At 40.8% G+C, this 21,982-nt stretch overlaps 2 protein-coding genes across 2 annotated transcripts; both read right to left on the reverse strand.

Annotated features, from left to right (window-relative positions):
- Positions 1–489: 489 nt before the first annotated feature.
- Positions 490–4,314, reverse strand: ndufs3 (NADH:ubiquinone oxidoreductase core subunit S3). Its single transcript, XM_079230811.1, has 7 exons — positions 4,253–4,314; positions 3,878–3,943; positions 3,143–3,240; positions 2,278–2,427; positions 1,625–1,750; positions 1,420–1,539; positions 490–831 (listed from the first exon to the last, which is right to left on the reverse strand). Exons 1-7 carry the CDS (start codon positions 4,305–4,307, stop codon positions 670–672), a joined length of 777 nt encoding a protein of 258 aa, XP_079086937.1. The 5' UTR covers positions 4,308–4,314; the 3' UTR covers positions 490–669.
- A 967-nt stretch (positions 4,315–5,281) lies between these two features.
- On the reverse strand, positions 5,282–8,262 carry ptpmt1 (protein tyrosine phosphatase mitochondrial 1). The gene is made up of 4 exons (XM_079231066.1): positions 8,035–8,262; positions 6,488–6,568; positions 6,061–6,252; positions 5,282–5,628 (listed from the first exon to the last, which is right to left on the reverse strand). Exons 1-4 carry the CDS (start codon positions 8,179–8,181, stop codon positions 5,500–5,502), a joined length of 549 nt encoding a protein of 182 aa, XP_079087192.1. The 5' UTR covers positions 8,182–8,262; the 3' UTR covers positions 5,282–5,499.
- Positions 8,263–21,982: the final 13,720 nt, after the last annotated feature.

The raw sequence follows: 21,982 nt of genomic DNA on the forward strand, positions 1-21,982 counted from the left end.
GTGTGACAGACCACATTTCTGCTCAAAACAATAATAAAAGATTTGGTTTTAGACATTTATTTACATGTATCTAGCATTTTATTTATATACTTCACTGCTTTTGTGAACCTAAGACCTTTGGTAAACCAACTTCTATCACCAAAGCGTTTCATCCACACGAGTAAAGTTATGTTTTCACATGAGGTATGAAGAATTTAAAGAAAGATTACATCTTTCAGCTTTAGGGCCATATTATCTCTTTACACTTGCAAGTTTATAATTGCAAGTTGACAATTATGCCTCATTATAGAGCTGAGCTTGTTCTGCAATGTAGATGCAACACATGGGTATGTATCACATATGTAAGTGCCTTTTTAAAAAGGAGAATTTAAGAAATTATGTAAAATTGAGAAAAGGCCTAAGACCCTGAAGGGTTAAACAGTCACACACAAAAAGAGTTTGTTACAGTAACAAGTGTTTTTGTATTTCGTTAAAAGTACGAGGACACCAAACACTAGAGTTTATTTATTTGTAGGCTTAAATAAATCCACATTCATTTGAGCAGAAATATCCTGAAATTAAAATCTGATCCACAACGACTCTTTTGAAGGTTGTTTTATGACTATTCTTTATTTACATAAGTACTTCAGGACCCCAGCAGACAGGAGGTGGCTGACAACGAGGAACGCTTCACTTCTTCTCTGCGGCGCCGGCCTCCAGCTTCGGCGCCTCTTTGGGCTCCCGGTAGGCGGGGAACACCTCCCACGGAGAGTTCAGGTCAAACTTCCTGAACTCCTGCGACAGCTCGACGGGCTCCGCCACCACGCGCTTCACCTCGTCGTCGTAGCGCACCTGCACGGGGAGAAAGGAGCGTGAGGACGTCTCAAGTCTAAACACTGTCAGGTCTTTGTGGAAAATATACAAAAATAAAACCACGTGAGCAGCCGCTTCTTGTCGTGACATTCTGATCAAATTGTGAAAACGGAGAAAAGTAAATGATGCCGACATTAATAATTTACAATATTCAGTTTCAGAAAGGATCTAGGCCGTTAAATATTCCGTCTCAAGATAAACCATCAAGGATTTTTAAAGGTTTTGTAAGGAACCCTGTATTAATTATTACAAGATCAATAAATGAACTAGTTTTTAAATCACAGGATCCTGCAGCGTTTCAGCTCAGGAGCACGTTAAAGCACAACTGAGCAAAGAGCGGCACGAGGACGTATCACTCCAGAACTAAAGTACCGATGATGGAACCGGTTCCAGGTTTAGAACAGAGTTTCAGGGGCAGCGTAGGCAAGAACGCCGCTATCAATACGAGTGTCCACTTTGTTCGGTGCATTTTTCTGGAAGCAGTGTAGAAAGCGTGGTGGAATTAGCACGCTTAGTTAGCTAACCAGCAGACAGCGCCAGAATAAACGAAGGAAGCCGAGCGAGTACCTCCACGTATCCCGAGAGGGGGAAGTCCTTCCTGAAGGGATGACCCTCGAAGCCGTAGTCCGTCAGAATGCGCCTCAGGTCCGGGTGGTTGGCAAAGAACACGCCAAACATGTCCCAGACCTGCAGAGACACAGACGCACCGCTTGAACCCTCAGTGTGTCCTAACAGTGGAACTCAAAGGAGACCGCAGTGACTCGGCACTCACCTCCCTCTCGTACCAGCTGGCAGCCATGTGCACCGGAACAGCTGAGTCCACCGGCGATAACTCGTCTGTGTACGTCTTAATGCGGAGACGAGAGTTGTAGCGCAGCGACATCAGGTGGTACACAATCTGCACACACACACATTAGCAGTCACATGACAAACCACCGAGCAGAGAGACTCTCTAATGACCGAGGGTCATGTGACAGAGGGGAATCGTCTCTTATTTATTTGGGGCCAAAACTATTTCAAATGTAAATAATAAATGTGGTGTCTCATTGTACCGTTTGTTTATTATTACTGCACTGATCGCAAAAGTGTTTTCACTGAAGGAAAGAAGGAAATCATCAACAGCTCAAACACACAATTAGAGCTTTGCATCCAAACCTTTAACAGTTGAATAACTTCCACTGAAATGCATCTGGCTGAATAATACAGGCTTTATTGCACAGGTTAAAAAAAGTGGAGTTAAAGAGTTAAGATGGAGTTAAAGGAAGGCAATCAGATCAAATATGTTACCATTAGGACATGTGTCTAGGTGTGTGTGTGTGTGTGTGTGTGTGTGTGTGTGTGTGTGTGTGTGTGTGTGTGTGTGTGTGTGTGTGTGTGTGTGTGTGTGTGTGTGTGTGTGTGTGTGTGTGTGTGTGTGACAGCTACCTCAAAGCGGTTCTGCCTTGATGGGACGTCGACGGCCGTCAGGTCAATCATGTTCCTGAACTGGGTGTTGGTGTGGTCCCTCAGGAAGGTCAGCACCGGGATCACGCCGTCAGGGTGGATCATCACCTCCAGCTCGTTGTAACAGGTCACCTACACACACACACACAAAATAAGCCATCAGCGTGTTTCTAAAATCTAAATATAGTGATTCTAATAGTTGGCAGCGGACACATGTAAGACTAGTTCAGTATTCCAGGTCTCAGGTTCGTTTTCAAGCATACGTTCCTTCTGCTTTAAGCCCCGATTAACTCATCCTCCATATATTTATGAAAGACAGGAGACATATGCCGGCTGTGATTGATCTGTTTGACTCTAAATGACCATAATTTACTAAATGAACATCATGCTGTATTGAAGAAGACTTGAAACTAGAGATTGAGACATAAACTCATGTTTACAATGTTTACTGAGGGAATACATCAAGAGAAGTAGAGTCATTTATATATACTTCTATACAACCAGAAGAGTCACCCCCTGATGGTCAGGAGAGAGAATGCAGCTTTAACACGTGAAGCATAGACTTCTATACAACCAGAGGAGTCACCCCCTGGTGGTCAGGAGAGAGAATGCAGCTTTAACACGTGAAGCATAGACTTCTATACAACCAGAGGAGTCACTCCCTGGTGGTCAGGAGAGAGAATGCAGCTTTAACACGTGAAGCATAGAATTCTATACAACCAGAGAAGTCACCCCCTGATGGTCAGGAGAGAGAATGCAGCTTTAACACATGAAGCATATACTTCTATACAACCAGAGGAGTCGCCCCACACGAGGACGGTGAGCTCTGAACCTCGTATGAACTCACCTGGACCTGCTGGATGTATTTGGGCATCATCTCAGCCACGTACTCCCCAAACGCTGCCAGCTGGCTGTGAGTGACGGCATCTCTGGGCCGGACGGTGGCTGCGTGAAGGACAGGAGGAGACAAGAGGACTGAACACTTCATCCCTGAACTCTCCCGCCTCATCTTTGTTATTGAGTATCACAACGGTCATTTAAACAGGAGATGGACCGTGTTCCTCATGTGCGTCTGTTTTAGTTTAACCCAATATGCAAATGTTCCACATGGACGATGCATTCTTTTGGCTGTGTAATCTACACCACGGTGTGTCAGTGACCTTTGATTCATGTTTATTTTCTTTGATTCATTGCACAAATAGCCACACACACACACACACACACACACACACACACACACACACACACACACACACACACACATTCCCTCAAATGCTTGTTCTATTTTTAGAAAATGTGCAAATGACCCTACAATAGTAATATCTGTATTTTATTGTCCAGGCGGCACTTAATACATACAATAAATAAGTGTTGCATGATGGCTGTTTTCATGCAGTAGTTGACACAATAACATAAACATTATTCTAAAATGTGCCATTCTGCCCAATAAAATACACTCGTCACTTTTATTTTGTAATATGTACTTGTTTTAAAGTGCAGTTTCCTGGTTGGTTGTTAACAATATGCATCTTTACATTGTGTTTATTGTTTATATTGTGTATTCTATGTCAGTCATACTCACGGCTGGTCTCGCTGCTGGAGCTCTGCAGACGGGTCTGCTGCTGGAGGAGACTCGAACTTCTTGCAACTGGGAACATAAAAACATCAGAATAAAATGATAAACACGCGACTGGAGACCGAGTCCAGCTGGAGGGCCCTAAAAATCTACTCATAACACATAAAGTTGTCGAAATAAAACTGTCACGTAAACAGTGTCATTCAAAGCAGCCTGAGCTAACGTTAGCATTAGCTAGCTCGAAGGTCAAACCCGACCCGTTTGAAGGTTATAAAATGACACTTCGTTGTTCTCACCGCGAAGGAAAGACACACACAACACTACACGTGTCGGTGCGGCAACCGGTGAGTGTAAAATAAAACGGGTATCGGGTCAACTCACGGTTATAACTCCTTCCGAGACCTCCGCGGACGAACCGTGCTAGGGACGCCGCCATGTTTGTTTCGCAGCAAATTCTTTTTCTTCTTCTGGGGAAAGAAGGCGCGCGCGTGTAGCGGGCGGTCGCCTCCTGTCGGGCCGGAGGAGCAGTGCAAGGAGAGCCGCTGCTTCTCTTAGGGAGAAACAATAATAATACAATACAATCTGAATAATAAGATACAATAATACGAGCCCCGTCAGTGTTGTATCAATATATTACTGTATATTAGTTTTTATTTGTTTTTGTATATCTCATTCCTGTAGTTTTTTTATATATTTTATCTTGTGTGTTTATTTGTTTATCTGTAAACTATAAATTGTAAGGCGCTACTACGATAACAAATTTCCCCTTGGGGATTAATAAAGTATATATCTATCTATTATTATTATTATTGATGCATTAACATTCAAACCGTTAAATGTTATCGATGTTTGAGGTGGAAATAATGTTAAATGCCTTATATACCTTTGAGTTGTATTGTACATCATATATATATTGTGTTTACTGTGTTTTGTTTGCTTGTTTTAGATGTCAAATAAATGTAGAGGAGTAAAAAATACCATATTTACCTCTGAAATGTAGTGAAGAAATAGGAGTATAAAATGAATACTCAAGTACAATAATCTCAATGTTGTATTTAAGTACAACGTTGAGATTATTGTACTTGAGTGATGTACTTTGTTGTGCTCCACCAACAATATAGCATAGAACATATTCAGAAAATCAGTGGAGGAAGTCATAAACTAAAATAAATATATTTTGAAAAAGTAAGTCATTACTAATGTCTGTAGACTATGTGTTAATGTCATCACATTACTCGTGCACATGCATGTATTTAACAACTGTAAACATTCTCTCACACGTCATATTTAACGTGGCCGTCAGTATTTCTTAAGTTATGAGCCACAAGCGCACAAACAACTCGATTTAAGTGGAGCGTTTTTATTATTAAAATCACAAACAAACAGAATCTCAACGTTGAAACAGGATGATCGGTCACAGAAACCCAAACAAAGGTTCACATTTATTTTACATCTTTAAGCCACAGGTGAGAAAACCAGCTGAGTTTTAGGAGAAAATAAAAAGTGTGATAACTCCTCAAACTTTTGATAATCATATTTAAAAGCTTCATTGCGTGTACATTGGGATACTCTCTGTGTGAGTCCAGTCTGCAGCAGCAGTAGACACGATGAGGTCGGGCCCTGATCTCTCAGCTGGACTCTTGGCACACCTGCTGGTAGTATTTCCTCAGCATCTCCAGCTGAGCGGAGCGCACCAGGATGTGCGGTCGGACCGACGCCAGCTTCTGACAGGCTTCCTCTGGAGTCCAGCAGTGCACCTGTCAGCAGAAACGGTGCGAAGTCACTCTGCGTCCTTTATATGCTGCGTTTTATACAGACGTTGTCTGCCTGCTGACTCTCTCTACCACAGACTCCTCCCCCTCTACCACAGACTCCTCCCTCTCTACCACAGACTCCTCCCTCTCTACTAACTCCTCCCTCCCTACTACCAACGACTCCCTCTACTACCGACTCCTTCCACTCTGATGACTCCTCCCTCTCTACTACTAACTCCTTCCACTCCGATGACTCCTCCCTCTCCTACTGACTCCTCCCTCTCTACTACTAACTCCTCCCTCTCCTACTGACTCCTCCCTCTCCTACTGACTCCTCCCTCTCCTACTGACTCCTCCCTCTCCTACTGACTCCTCCCTCTCCTACTGACTCCTCCCTCTCCTACTGACTCCTCCCTCTTCATTCGGTGCACTGACCCGTATGAGGTAGGCGGCGGCCATGGTGGCGCTGCGGGAGCGCCCGGCCTTGCAGTGGACGTACACGCTGCTCCCTCGCTCTCGGTGCCGCAGGGCGAACTCCACGCCGCTGCACAGGTTCTCCAGGCTCGGCACGCCGGTGTAGTCCACCGTGCTCAGCCTCAGCTGCTCCGCCCCCGCCGCGCACCACTCCTGCAGCCGACAAACCAAAGCCGTCGTTCATATCCCGACTAATCCATTACTTCTTGACTGTTTGTTTCAGGTGTAAACCAGCCACCTGGAGTTAGAATGCACACTATACATTACAATAATTAATTAAAGTAAAAGGGAAGAAATCAGCCAGTTATAAACTGGCTGATTTCTTCCCTTTTACTTTAATTCATTATTGTAATTTAGCTATCACACCTTCTTGCTGAAGTGAACTCACCTCAGCGGAGTTGCAGAAATATTTGGTCTCGTACTCCTCGTTCATGGTGATGACGCCTCGGACGTTTTCTGTTTCTACCAGCTGCAACACAACAACCACAACAACCATCAGGTCTCTGAAACAAGGAAACTTCAGCTACTAAATCTATATTAAAAATATTAGGGCAGAGACAATTATATATCGTCATATAATTTTTCCGATGGAAAACTTAACACTTTCCAAATGAAAAATGTTGACATTTTATACTATTGGAGAAGTATGGGATGAGAGGGATCGCTCACTCCTGGTTGCAGGTTAATGACGGGGTGTCAGGACTTAGGAAGCTCACCTGTGGAGTACCACAGGGATCAGTGATGGGCCCAATACTTTTTATACTTTACATTCACCATATTTGTAATGTTACTAAATTATTAAACTGTGTCATTTTTGCTGAAGGGGATATTGAATTAACATTCTGTGAAAATAAAATAGAAAGAGTTTTTGAGAGAAAATTCCTGAGTTGACGGATCATAAAGTAACATGGAGACAACATATTGAATATATAAATTGTCAAATGTCCAAGTTAATAGCAATACTGTATGAATGTAGAGATGGACTAACTTCTAAGGCCTTGCATATCATGTATTGCTCACTTATACTTCCATATGTATCTTATTGTGTGGAGGTCAACTTTTAAAACATCTATAAATTCAGTTTTGTTACAAAAACGAGCGAATAATGCTGTTACTATGGCTACTATGGCTACTATGGTTACTATGGTTACGATCAGCACACAAATCCTTTGTTTTACAGATCACATGCTATGAAATTTAATGATTTATTATAAAATAATGCCGACAATGTACAGAGCTAAAGCAAAGTCACTGCCAGACTGTGTACAAAGGTTGTTTCAATACATGAGTAAATATGATGAGATGCTTGTAAGTTTACTGTACAAAAAGCTAAAAAGGGATTAAATGAAGAAGTATTTATACTGTAGGAGTTCAGTTATGGAACAACGCTAACATGATGTAAGAAATGTTTTCACAAACATATATAAATAAAAGTTCAGTCCTTTCTAATCTAACAAATCCATCACATGGTTTATATTTCTAATACATTTCTCGTGTTGTTCTTTCACAAAAGACTAATTTGTTTTAGTTTTTGTAAATAGGCTTTATTACATTACATCTATTTTAATGTCAGGAGTCCTTGGCTGAAATTAAATTAGGAACCTCCAAGAATAAACTAAATTAAATAAATGTAAATTAGAGTTAGAATTCACACAACCTTAAAAGATCTTAAATTAACGTGCAACATACACATTAATGCAGCAGCAATACTAACCCAGAAACACTCACAATTTGTGTGCATATATATATATATATATATATATATATATATATATATATATATATATAAATAAATAAATAAAAATGGTAAAACACTGACTGAAGTACATTCTACTGCACAATCAATGCTTTTATTTTGACACTTAAAAACACTTAAACTTGAAGTGGAGTATTTCCAGTGTGGTACTTCCTACTGGTAGTACTGGTCCCGCTCACCTGTTTGGTGATGGACCTGAACGGCAGCGCTCCGAGGATCACGGTCTCGTCCACCCGGTCGAACCAGCGTCGTGACGTCACCTTCTCCATGAAGACGTTGAAGGCCAGCGTCGGGTAGAAGAGCAGCCGCGCGAGCGCCCCGGACATGACTGGACCGAGAATCGCGGGTTCACGCGCAGCTTCTAACGTCAACGAGCGGCTCGCGCGGGTCTGACCTGCCCGTGTGAACGGCGGGTCGGCAGCGCGTCTTGCTTTACGGCACACTGACGCGGTAGCAGCAGGACTTCCGGTGGAGATCCTTCAGAATAAAATACGTGTCCGCCTTATATTTGATTCTTTGGTCACTTTTTTTCTTTTTAGCAAGTTGTATTTAATTATTGTATTCTTACAAACAAATAATTTAAGGGCCAAAGTGAGTCAAACAATTGCATTAATAAATGAACTAAATAAGACAAAAAATACAAAATGTAGCAGGATTTCCGGCACTAATCCTTCAGAATAAAACTATTTTACTACTGAATTCCTTTTTTTAAGTATATATATATATATATATATATATATATATATATATATATATATATATATATATATATATATACACACACATACATATATATACACACACACACACACTATAATATAGACAATATAATATATATATATATCTCAGGTATAGATACCCATCCCTAATTATATATATATATATATATATATATATATATATATATATATATATATATATATATATATAAATTATGTATATATAATGTGTATATATATAATTATAATATATATATATATATATTATATATATATAATGTGCATACATAATATATATATATATATATTATAATTAAACACATTATATACTGAGTGACACAGGTGCTTCAATTAGCTAATCAGGGCAGTCACACACACACTTATTTTAGCTACATTGACTGACACACACACACACACACACACACACAAACAGACATACTTACTTTAGTTCCATTCAAATATTAACACTGTATTGGTTCATTAACTAATTGATCTCACTCTTGGTTTGACTTGTATTCAATAACTAAATCAAATCTACCTACAGTAGAAAACCTTGTCAAATAAATGACATGATGCAATGTGATCATCACAAAGACATTTATTGATCATGTGTATGTAAACCTGCACAGACAACAAGTCATGGAACAAATCAAGCTGATACAATAACTCACTTAAAGGCTCAAGTCTTAAAGACTCAAGTTTTGTATTAACACAAAAATAACTAATAATTCGATTTTTCAACAAAAACAAGGGAGACTCTCATAAAATTGAAATGTGATAAATAATATGTGGTAATAAAATACATACACTGCACAACTATTAGGATTTTTTTTTAATATGTATTGGATTATTGAACAACTACAGTGCTCTCAGTTAATCAAAAATATTAATAAACCTCAAACCTGAATATTTAAGACAGTAAAAGTGAGGTTTTTACTTTCTTTGGAGAATATCTGTGTGTTCACAATTATTGGGCAACTATTAGTGTGCAGACAAGTGTGCACACAATTCCAAATAAAAAAATTCAAATTAAATAAACTGTAAATAACTTTTAAATAAAGTGCAAATTAAAATATAGCCCTATGATGTGAATGATATGCTTCAGCCGTCTTCATGTCTTCTGCAGAACCAGAAGTTGCTCTTCATATCTGTGACGGCTGGCTTTCACAGCACATTTGGAGTTGCCCGTCAGTGAGACGGACCTTCCCTGCATCTGGAGTACACTGTCCTTTATCTGGGAAAACCCCACCGGCTTTCCCACGAGCGCTGGATGTTTGGTTTCTAGATGCCGCTTTAGCTGTGAAGCCTTCAGTGCTGCGTTAGCTAGCGAGGCTAGCGTTAGCCCACCCTCCGCTCAGGCTCCGCCTCGTTGCCTCCGTTCACAAAGCCCTACTTCGGGAAGTCAGGATCATACTTGCACAAACATTTAGACGTTTGGGTGTTCAGCAGCACTTTAGTCTTCATGTTTTCGTTTTAAATACTTCTCTATAACTTTCGCTACAGGCTAGCTAGCTGCTGGCTGAGTGTCTTCTTCTGCATATTAGAGCTTGTTAAATAGCTGACTGACGCATTACCGCCACCAAGTGGTGGGAAGATATATTGTAACTGAGCGTCTCGTGGACAACAGTGATATGTAGAGATGTGTCGGTCGCGAACGAAACGGCTCTGACAGCCGGCTCTTTGACGTGAACGACGGGAGCCAGCTCCTGATTGGGAGCCGCTTTTTTTCTTTCTCTCTCTCTCAAGCCGCATTTAATTGGTCAATATGTGTGGCGTCGTCTCTGTGCATGCTGTGCATGCTGCATCTTTTTTTACATTAGTAATTCATATTGCGCATAATTTTACATTATTGTTGGTAATAAATTCATTTAAGCACCAAAAAATCTGAAGAGCCATTTGGGAGCCGAAAGAGCCGGCTCTTTTTAGTGAGCCGAGCCAAAAGAGCCGGTTCTCTAAAAAGAGCCAGAATTCCCATCACTATATCTCTGGTGTCTTCAATTCATTACCTATGCATTCCCGCAGCCCACAGGTGAAAAACAGAACGTTTTTGGCGGCCCTCTAGGTGGCGCTCGCGGCCCAATGGGGGGCCGCGGCTCTATGGTTAAGAATCACTGGTCTAGTCATGGTTTTAACTGCTAAAATCATGATATTTTTTTGTTAACACAAAAATGAATTTAAACATCAAAAGCTCTCAAAAATGTTAAACCTGAATTTTCTCAGGTTATGTCTATTATTATAAAATTAACACCACTGTTAGGCCCTCTACAGTTCATGACACTCATTGAATCTACCTATATTGGTTGAAGTTTACCTGGTAATTGCAACCCTGAGGCTGATTTTGGACCAGCAGTTTATACGTAGTTGTGAGGACCTGCAAGTTGGTGATTTGGCTGATATGAAGGACCTCTTGGGTCATACATGCCAACCTTAGGTGTTTAAATACAGTTGTCATCCTATGCTCCCCCCAGCCTGTGTGTATGAGTGACTCTGGGAAACGTTTGTCTTTGTGCAGGTCCAACAGGCCTTTACCCAGGTGTCTGGACCTGGTCCTCCACCAAGAGCTTTAAGAGCCCAGTCACATGATCGCCATGACAGATAGTAGATATAGTTTCTGTGGCACACAACATAGAATAACACACCCACAAACAATCCTTCAAAGCTACAAGGGGAGAGATCAGACTTAGCTCAGCCAGATGGCTAGCTACTGAGCTAGCTAACTTATCTTTCTGGTCGAGGGACCGTTACACCGATCACACCAGCCTGCCGTGTGACCATCTTCTGTAGCTAGTGAAGCATTTAAGCAGACTAGAATTAGGAAGCTAGCTAACTAGCCGATTGTCTGCTAGTTTGCTTGCTAGTTTGCTAGTTTTACTCTGCTTAAATGCTTCACTAGTTACAGAAAATTAGCCCTTTTTCATTTCACTCCTTCGTGTACCGTAATATCTTTTCTGTACCGGCATAACAGTTCATAACAGTGCAGCTCCAGTGTGTTTGCACCAAGCTTAATGAGCAGTATAATTTTACAGGGCTATCATTTCCAGAAAAAACAAAGGTCAGACAAACGTGATACGTGTAAAATCCCAAATCTCTGAGTATCTTTTATTGAATGAAGAAATTCAGAGTGACTCTTTATCCTCACTGAGACCTCACGCCTGAGGTCTAGACCATACGGCTTAGGCACTGAGGTATAGCGGCCTCTGAGCCATTTGGCCCTCGAATATGAAGCAGCAGGGAGCCAGAAAGACCAGCAATGTGAGGATCATTTTACTGTATTCTCTCTTCTGGGCCTTCATTACCCGTGACTTTAAGGTTTGAATGACAAACCCCAAACTCACCGGATCGTTTAAAAGCAGAACCGTTGACATGGTTGTTCCCCCCCATCATGACGCGATGCACGGTCTTGGGGATCTGGTTAAAGTGCCGGGCTTTGGGATTGACCGCAATGTCACATTGCTGAATCTCTTTACTCCAGTTGGCGGTCCGGCCAGCACCAGTCCTCTCTCTTCCGGGCCTTCATTACCCGTGACTTTAAAGTTTGAATGACAAAACCCAAACTCACCGGACCGTTGGCATGGTTGTTAGCCCCATCTTGACACGATGCCCGGCGATCTGGTTAAAGTGCCGGGCTTTGGGATTGACTGCAATGTCACATTGGTAAATCTTTTTACCAGTTCCGGCTCCCCGTGTCCTGTCGGCGTCCCCTGTCCCTGCTGCCGCCTCAGAGCCGCACCCGACACCGGGTCCCCCACCGGCGCCGCGTCCGAAATTTTCTGGAGAGTAAAAGTCTCGTCGATCTTCTCGAGGTACCTCGACGTCTGAGAGCATTTTAAAAACAAAGTTTCTGGGCAGACTGCGACAGCAGCCTCGAAGTACAGGTGTTTCTGTCGAGAACTGTAGGTAACCTCGACCGGAGACTCAGCTGAGAAGTAAAATCTAGGCACCTTGCTCTCCCAGTTGGTATTTCCACTTCAGCTCCGCTCGGCACACTGGTCAAACTGAGATCAGGCAAACTCTGTGTCTCCTAGTCGGTTTGGTCATCGGGCACACTGGGCAAACTGTCTGACCCGTTTCAATATTAAAATACAATCTTGTCTAGTTGTAACGTGAGGCACCATCCGAAATTTGACACAGTACTCTGTATTTCAAGCGGTCGTGGTAGAATTTGTAATAAAAAATATGACACGAATCATTTAGATATCTGAGACTGCTACAGCACCAGGCACGTGCACAGATAGACCCTGGTGGTGCTCAACACCTGCCCCTTTGCCCTGGATGAGAAAAGTGCCCCTTATGCTGGAGCCCAATTTTTTCTTCATTCATCAGTATTTAAGAATACAGATGACTCTCTCTGTCATCAATTCCCCCCAAATGTGTTTTGATATCTGACGGGGCATTTATTTGAGTTCTTGAGTGAGATTTTCGCCCTGACGCTTTGTGTTGTTGTATAAAAGCCCTTTAGACAATTTCGAAAGTATGTTGAATTTATGTTTATAAATGTAACAAGAATTCACAGCTAGAATTTTTTTTGAAAAATGCGATTAACTTAGCATTCATCCTCTGCATGGAAATCACCACCAGCATTTGAAGTCACTGCTCTTGCATCAAACGCTCTGCAATAGGAAAGCCTGGACCTCCCCACAGCCTACAAGCTCATGATGCTGTAATTCACACAACACAAGCATTGAGGTCTGAGGAGAAGTTTGCTGAGATATTTCAAGGTGCGTCAGAGAAGGCAGAGGCTCTCAACATTCCTTTACCTACTGTAGTGCCGGGTCAGTTACTCATTTATTCATTCAATTTGATAATTTGAGTTAGTTTGTTAACAAAAATAAATACACAAGTTAAAAATATCCAGTTTTTTAAATTTAATTTATTATTTTTAATTTCAGAAATAATTCTGGCGATGGGTGCCCTTTTTTTTTTGTTTGAGCACCTGCCCCCCAACATGCCTGTACACATGCCTGTACAGCACCACCGAGTACCGGTGTTTCCGTCGAGGAAGGTAACGGCACAAGCCTCGGTGGGGGGCAACCACGTTCGGGAGGGCGTGCAGGAGGCCGGTGACCAGAGTACCGGAGCGCAGGTGTTTCTGTCGACCAGCGCTGTGATTATCCTGTTCCTGTATTCCCTCTTCCGGGCCTTCATTAACCGAGTCTTTGTGGTTTGAATTACGAACCCTAAACTCACCTGATCATTTAAGAGGAGAATCGTCCCATCTCTCTCCTAAACAGCAATGTTAAGATCCAGGATAACGTATTACCATTCAAAATGTCGAGAAATGGTTTTAAATACCTGGGCATTAACATCACAAGAGATATGCAGAACCTTTACAAAGAAAACTTTTCTTCTCTACTTGAGAAAGTTAAATTAGATCTTAAAAAATGGAAAACAATTCACTTATCCTTAGCAGGGAAAGTAAATTGCATGAAGTTGAATGTGCTCCCAAAATGTCTTTACCTGTTTAAATGCCTTCCACTCTACCTTCCTAAGTCTTATTTTAAATGTATTGACAAAGCTTTCACCTCATTTATATGGAATGGCAAGAACCCTAGAATACGTATGGAGCTCCTACAGAGGCCTAAACTACAGGAGGGCTTGCTCTTCCTAATCTTTGCTACTACTATTGGGCAACAAATGTCCAAAAAATGACCTATTGGCTTCATGCCCCAGATACGAACTGGTGTCACTATGAGGCGAGATCCTGCAGTTCAACATCTCTTACAGCTCTGGTCACCTCCAGTCTTTCAGTTTCTACATCACATTTCACAAACAACCCAATCGTCATCAACACCCTCAACATATGGTTTCAATTTAGACGGAACTTTGGTTTTAAATATCTTCTTAACATAAGCCTTATATGCAATAACCACCTCTTCCACCCAGCTAGATTGGATGCTGCATTCTCTCCCATGCGAAGAAAAGGCATCGCCAGATTTAAGGATATGTACATGAACGAGGTATTTGCCAGCTTTGAGGATTCATCACACACATTTAATCTTCCTCGGTCCAGTTTATTTAGATATTTCCAAGTCTGCCACTTCCTGAAGTGTCAAGACCCCAACTTTCCAAATATCTCTTCAGTGGCAGGCTTGGATGATATGCTCGAACTTCCATCCGACGCAAAGCGGCTAATTTCAAGAATACATGACTGTATATCATCTCTTAAAAACGTGACCTTGGCAAAGATAAAGGCGGACTGGGAAGGTGAACTGGGGTCTGACAGAAGAAGACGTGTGGAACTGTGCTCTACAAAGAGTGAATGACAGCTCCTCTTGTGCAAAACTCGCCATAATCCAATTCAAAGTTCTGCATCAAGCTCAGTTTTCAAAAGCAAGGCTAGCTAAAATATACCCCAACTCGGATGCTAGTTGTAGCAGATGCCATCACACCTCAGCCAACTTAACTCATATGTTCTGGTCATGCCCTGCTCTGACATCTTACTGGTGTACGATCTTTAAAACACTTTCTGAGGCTCTTATTATTCATCTCCAACTCAACGCAGCTTCAGCTATATTTGGTGCCACAGACAGACAACACTGCACAATAACAAAAAAACATGAAAACATCATGGCGTTTATGACACTTCTTGCACGTAGAAGAATATTGTTGCACTGGAAATCAACAAACCCACCCATGACATCTATGTGGTTTGGTGACCTGATGCAACTCATTCATCTAGAGAAAATTAAATACTCGCTGAGGGGGTCAAGGAACAAATTATTTCCCCCCGGTTCCAGGGTTTTGACATACTTGGGTAAACTCAAAACTAGCAGTTTTCTTCACGTCGTCCAGCTCCTTTTTGGAGGTGACGGACCATCGCCACGCCGATGCAGCCTCCCAACACATTCACAATGGTTATAATCCAGGGCTCAGAGGTTCAGTAGAGTCATAATGGTAATTTAAAAAGATAATTTCATTAATGTATATATCCTTTAACCAGTCAGTAAGCCATGTTCATAGCTGTCTAGTTTCCAACTAAACAAGGATATTAGACATACCAGATACATATAAACATCAGAAACCTTAAGGATTTCCTGAGTGTTCATTGGGTAGTTTCACACAAAATGTCGACGGACACCTACATCAACAAATCACCGACACAGGCTCCTCAGGCCGTGTGCTCATCTGAGAGGCAGTACACACAGAAGTGGGGCAGATCCTCCAGACTTTGGGCATCGAGCAGCATCTGAATCTTTTCACGGAGCTTTTAATAGAAACGTCCAGTAAATGTTATTTTTATTTTTTTAATTATTTAACCAGGAAGTCCCATTGAGATTAAAAATCTCTTTTTCGAGGGAGACCTGGCCAAGACATCTTACCTGATCTTACGGGGCGGACCTCAGAGTTACGCGCGGGACACAAAATATGGGCTAAGAGTTTGAGACCCATGCGTTAGACCCTGTGTCTAGGAGATATTTAACCTTCACAACACCCAACAAAATGTCCACAGTTGGACATTGGCCGACCAAACATTCAGACTCTTCCTCTGGAACCTCCCAGTGTGAGCCGACTGAACCGCACCGTAGCTGGACTCATGACCCCTCATATGACCTTGATACCAGACCCTATTCTCCTTGATCTCTAAAGAATCCGCAACTCCTTGCCTTTAAGTAATAATAATTTAAAATTCATATTTATTGTTTATTTTCTGCATAAATATGATCAAAATTCAAGAGTGATTAAAAAATGACTACTCGATCGCTCCCCGGGTTTTTTGAATTTTCACGTATCACGTTTGTCTGACCTTTGTTTTTTTCTGGAAATGATAGCCCTGTAAAATGATACTGCTGATTAGGCATGGTGCAAAAACACTAGAGCTGCACTGTGATGAAACTGATAGAGAGAAGGTAGAAAAGGGTAGCTGCAGCTTGTAAGGACTGCCGGTGCGGAAAAGAAGTTGCGGTACACGAAAGAGAGAAGGATTCAGATTTCCCTTTAAACTGCAAATACTTCCGTGGCCACAATTTGGATTATTCAATTACAAGAATGGTTAAAGTTCCACATGAAATCTTTGCTATTACCAGAGAATATCTTGAAATAACAAAGTTGTACTCACACATGTTAATACATTAAATTGTTACAGCTATATTACATTGAGATCAAATTAGTTTTAGAAATACTGAGTCACGGTCAACTTTTCAAATGTAGTATTTCTTCACGTGTAAGCAGATATTGTAACTCAAATGGCCATGGGTATTGAGGTAGAATATTTAGCCTCATACTTTTAGAAGATAAATAGATCTCGTTACTACATTGATAATAAAACCAAAAAATGACGTTAAGTCTCGGTTAAAATGTGATAATAGCAGCTCAGATATCTAAATGATTCGTGTCATATTTTGTATTACAAATTCCACCACGACAGCTTGAAATACAGTGTACTGTGACAAATTTCACACGGTGCTTCAAGTTTCAACTGTGATCAGCGATCAGTCCTCCTAGATAAGATTGTATTTCAATATTCTGCTGTCTGCTTTGTTTTTTTTCTACAATTAAAAGCAATTATGATTACATTATTATCTATTTGTTAACATAATACAGTGCAATGTTGATAAACATTTTTTGTAGCATACAGTAAATTATCTGTCACTGCTATCTGTGTTTTGGTTATCAAATGACTTTATAAACCTGGGACATCTGAGAGAGCAATACTGTTATGCACTATGCAATATCCAGATCCCTTTGTCAAAAGACTGGCCCGTGTGTCTGGGAGAGTTTACGTGTGCAAATTGCCTTGTCTACTAATGTAAAATGATTTGTAGTGGAAACGTTTATATTTTTATAATAAATATTGGCAAAATATTTTCCAAAAAAATGGATGATGATAGGCCTGCTCCTGTGTTTTTATTCTAACACGTGATTATTTCACAGAACAACAACAAATGTCGACTTTTCTTTTAACTGTAAGGGTATTTCCATCTGTTTAACAGATCAAAAGTGATCTAATAACTCAGATGTCATCTTTTTTTTATTTTACCGTCAGTCTCCTGGCACATATTGCCTTCTTCAACAAGTCTTGCTCTTCCTGCGGCCCGACTCGTTCAATCGCTACCCGGGAAGTACAACTGCTTGATTACGTTCATGCCCGATATGCATGGAACAGCTTCTTTCCGCTGTAAGGTCACCGTATCCGTAGGGTCCCGAACGGCCAGAATCCCCCTCCCTTTCGCCATCTTTCCAAAGGCACTGACATCCCTCTCAGAATCCCACAGGGAAGGAATGCCCAACCCATGGGCCACCGACAGGGAAAGCCACTCACAGTTTTGAGAGTTGGCCTAAAATGCTGCTCAAAAAATGTCTCTGTGATGGTTGACACGTTAGACCCTGTGTCTAGGAGATATTTAACCTTCACAACACCCAACAAAATGTCCACAGTTGGACATTGGCGACCAAACATTCAGACTCTTCCTCTGGAACCTCCCAGTGTGAGCCGACTGAACCGCACCGTAGCTGGACTCATGACCCCTCATATGACCTTGATACCAGACCCTATTCTCCTTGATCTCTAAAGAATAAACAACTCCTTGCCTTTAAAACTATATATTTAAATTAATATTTATTATTTATTTTTTGCATGAATATAATCAAGTCAAGAGTGATTAAAAAATGACTACTCGATCGCTCCCCGAGTTTTTTTAAATTGTATTTTCTGTGCCTTCCCATCATGCCACAGAGTAATACTGCACCTCTTTAGGTCATTTCCCGGCTGGCGGTTGCAGGGTCTTGATTATGTTTTCATTTTATTTATTTTGCAGCATGTCAACTGCTGCATTGGTCTTTTGTTTATTTTCCGTTTTGTTTATTGATTTATATTTGCCTCTCCTAACCCGAAACCAGCTGCCACTGGAAAGCCCACATACATGCTTCCCCGCTTCAGACTCCTTTGGGGCTAAATTACCATTTCTCTTTCTTTGGGCGCCCAGATTTGAGTTCACAGCTGAGTCTCCAGTCTTGGTTTCCTCCCTTGACAGAAACACCGGTGCTCGGAGAGTCCTGTAGCAGTCTGCTCACGTCTCACTGAGACCTCCAGGCTCTGAATCACTAAGGTCTAACAGTCTCTGAGAAGAATGGCTCCTCAGAGTCTAGGTGTATGAAGCAGCAGGGAGCCAGAAGACCAGCGCTGTGAGCATCTTCTTCCTGTATTCCCTCTTCCTCGCCTTCAGTAACCGAGTCTTTATGGAGTTAATTATGACGGTTAAACTGACGGGTCGTCTAGCAGTATTATCGTGGCCTGGTGGCGCCCCCCATCATGACGTGCAGGGTCCGCTGCACGGACTTGGCGATCTTATTGATGTGCCGGGCTTTGGGATTCACTGCAATCTCGGGGCACACATTTGACAGACACACAATAAAGAACATGGTAACAATATTAACACAAAAGAGAAACAACCAAATGAACTATTTACATAACTATTGAGAATGAACTATCAAAACATCAATTTACGATCTGAACTAGAACACATTACATTGAGGTCACTCTTTAAATTAAGTTTTGTTTTGTTTGTTAATGTCCATGATTTTTTCCGTGATGTAGCGTCCAGCCTTTGCCCATTCTGGCCTGTAACTGTCTCCTCAGGGTCTTTTTCCTGGAGCCACTTCTTGAAGCAGACTGAAAATAAATGTAAATAATAACATGAATGTGTCTGTAACGTCAGAACAAAGAAACACTTGATGTAAAATAAACGGCTCCGTGGTATCTGAGAAAGACTATATAGCTACTGCTACATGGAGAATGCCCTACCTTTCAGTGTTTGCAGCTTTGGGGTTAAAGGCTGTTTCCCCAGGGGTTTAGTGCCCCAGGTTGCCACTGCCAATTCCTTCACAAATAAGGAGTCACGGCCGTTCCTGGAAATTCGGACCCGGTCCTCCTTCCTTAGCACGAAGTCTCCTTCTAAGGTAATCTGGAAAAAATCCAAAACATAAACAATCAAAACATTAGATTGTAAGAAATCCTTTAAAGATAGTTATATTAACCAGTGAATACAGATCGTTTACTTCTATATACTATTATTTAGGTTTTGGCAATGTATACATATAGTATATTGTAAACAAAAATGGGTACAAATATTGTACCTTTTCTCCAACAGGAGGTACAGATGGTTCCTCAGTCTCACATCTGCTTTCTGAAGCTACATAGAGCAAGAGGTAAACAGGTGCAGTTCCTTGCCTCGTTTTACTTTCATCAGGAGCTGCTACAATTTCACTTAAACCAGTTTAGTGAATATGGGCCTACTTAGTTATTTTTTATGACTGAACCTTATTATTAAGTGTTATAGATAGATAGATATAAACTTGATTTATCCCCAGGGGGAAATTAGTTCGTACCAATTGGGGTGGATGTGCTGCTCAAGTTCTTGAGCAGCTGTTGCTGCAACTCAATATTGAGAGCCGAGAGTTTTGTTTTCAGCCTCAACTGCTGCACTTCTGATCCTCTAGCCTGTAAGAGAAGAAAATATGTCATGACTAACTACATTATTAGAAATATTTAATCAAATATATTAAGTGAAGCTATCTGGCTATTTACAGACGAGACAGGCAGCGGTGCACTGCACAGTTCATCAATATTCGTAAATCATTAAAGACCAAATCTGGGTTGTATGTGGTACGTATGTGGTACTTAACTTACTTATATCTACCATGTAGAATATGTAAGTTAAGTAATGAGCACTCACAGATAAGTGGATGCATATGTCAATGTGTCTGTTTTAAATCAAAGTTAGGTTAAATAAAAAATGGATGAAGACCAACTCTCACTGTTTTTTTGTTTCTTGCAGTTGAAGCGACATTTCTTTGAACTTTTTTTTGTACAGATGTTGCTTATTTTTTGCCTCCTTCAGAAGTGTTTCTGGAACCACTCCACCACCATCCTCATCATCACCCTCTTCTGAGTAACTCTCAGAGGATACGCCTGACTGTTTTGAAGGGAGTTGGGCAGATTGGACTACTTCTTTTCCTCATCTTTCTTTCCTTAAGAATAGCCAGGAGGTTGTTTTTTTTGGCTTCTTCCAAAGCTTTTTTTCTGCACTATTGTGTAAACAAAACTTAGCAAAAGATAAACCAAACCGACAAAACACAGTTTAATTAGCAATACATAAATGGTTTAGTTATAACTATATATATATATATATATATATATATATATATATATATATATATATATATATAGGGTCTCAAAAGTAAATTAATTGTTTTGAATTCACTATTTTGTTATTTATTTTTCTCTCTTTTATTAATGATGTACTTTTGAATTTTAGAATGTCCAAACGTAAGTAGTACTTGGAGCCAAACAGCACTATTGAAATACCTCGTTCAAGATTGAAAAGAAGACGTTTGGATGCCAGTCTGCTCACACACACACACTACCCCTTGTGATGGTATCAACTGTTTTATTATTTTAAACATCTGTTAAGGTGGCAAATAGTTGAAACCACTTCGTACATTTTAAAATGGACCTCGGGCTTTGCATTTCACTGATGACTACAACAATGAAGAGGACAGAATCAGTCCTCACATGAGCCCTGCAGATGTTGAGGTTAGGGATTTATGTGCTCTTTCATTCCATACAAAGACGTTTTTTGTTATTTTGATCAATGTGCTTCGATAATATATTTTGCCTCCTGTACAGCTCATATCTCCACCCGGTAGTCCTGATCTTCAGCTGGCTTCAGATGACAGGGCGGACCAGGTTAACCGCTCTACCAGCCGTACTGTAGGGGTGTTTTACAGGGTTTATTGCTTAAGCACGATTTTCAAAACACTACAGATCCTTTGTAAAATGAAACACTCTTGTAAAAGCTATACACTTCTTTACCATATGAAACACACACGTTTCACATTACTATACTCTGTTTGCACGAGTTACACTCTGTGATGAACCTAAAACACTTTGAGCACTTCTACTTCCCTAGGATTAGAGTGGGCTACTATCAACAAAGTACAAATATAAGTTCACCAAACACTACACAAGACCAATGTTGCAGACTGAAGAAACTCATTTATTTCTCAACATGCCCAAAATGTTGACATGGAGATTCATAATACTGTAACCAAACGTCACTTTACGTATTGTAAGTTACAGTTTTTGCCTATTGCTTACACACGTTTTGCTAATTTTGGCTCATTGTGTCAAAACTCTACACACAAGCAAATAAGACACAACACTGGGAAATAAACCTTTCGCATCTATGTCAAATTGAAACTCTGCTCTCAAAACCTGACAATCCTTTGTCAATATGTCACTCTGATGAGAAAATGATCCCCACTTGCATCATATGATCAGATCAGCAGCAACACACTAGTCTACTTTATATAAAAAACTGCAGTCTTTTGTTTTCAATGTTTTTATTCAATTCAGTTTATTTTATACAGCCCAACATCACAAATACAAGTTTGCCTCGGAGGGCTTCAC

The sequence above is a fragment of the Taurulus bubalis genome (genome assembly GCF_910589615.1).
Source record: "Taurulus bubalis genome assembly, chromosome: 15".
NCBI classification, from domain to species: Eukaryota; Metazoa; Chordata; class Actinopteri; order Perciformes; family Cottidae; genus Taurulus; species Taurulus bubalis.

What these genes read in the sequence shown, in the direction of transcription:
- ptpmt1 (XM_079231066.1), bottom strand. Translation starts at nt 8,181, where the DNA reads ATGTCCGGGGCGCTCGCGCGGCTGCTCTTCTACCCGACGCTGGCCTTC. An exon ending in TCAGGTCCATCACCAAACAG is followed by an intron (nt 6,569 to 8,034) that starts GTGAGCGGGACC and finishes GTTGTGTTGCAG; the next exon opens with CTGGTAGAAACAGAAAACGT. An exon ending in ATTTCTGCAACTCCGCTGAG is followed by an intron (nt 6,253 to 6,487) that starts GTGAGTTCACTT and finishes TGTCGGCTGCAG; the next exon opens with GAGTGGTGCGCGGCGGGGGC.
- ndufs3 (XM_079230811.1), bottom strand. Translation starts at nt 4,307, where the DNA reads ATGGCGGCGTCCCTAGCACGGTTCGTCCGCGGAGGTCTCGGAAGGAGT. An exon ending in CCAGCTGGTACGAGAGGGAG is followed by an intron (nt 1,540 to 1,624) that starts GTGAGTGCCGAG and finishes GTGTCTCTGCAG; the next exon opens with GTCTGGGACATGTTTGGCGT. An exon ending in CCCTCTCGGGATACGTGGAG is followed by an intron (nt 832 to 1,419) that starts GTACTCGCTCGG and finishes CTCCCCGTGCAG; the next exon opens with GTGCGCTACGACGACGAGGT.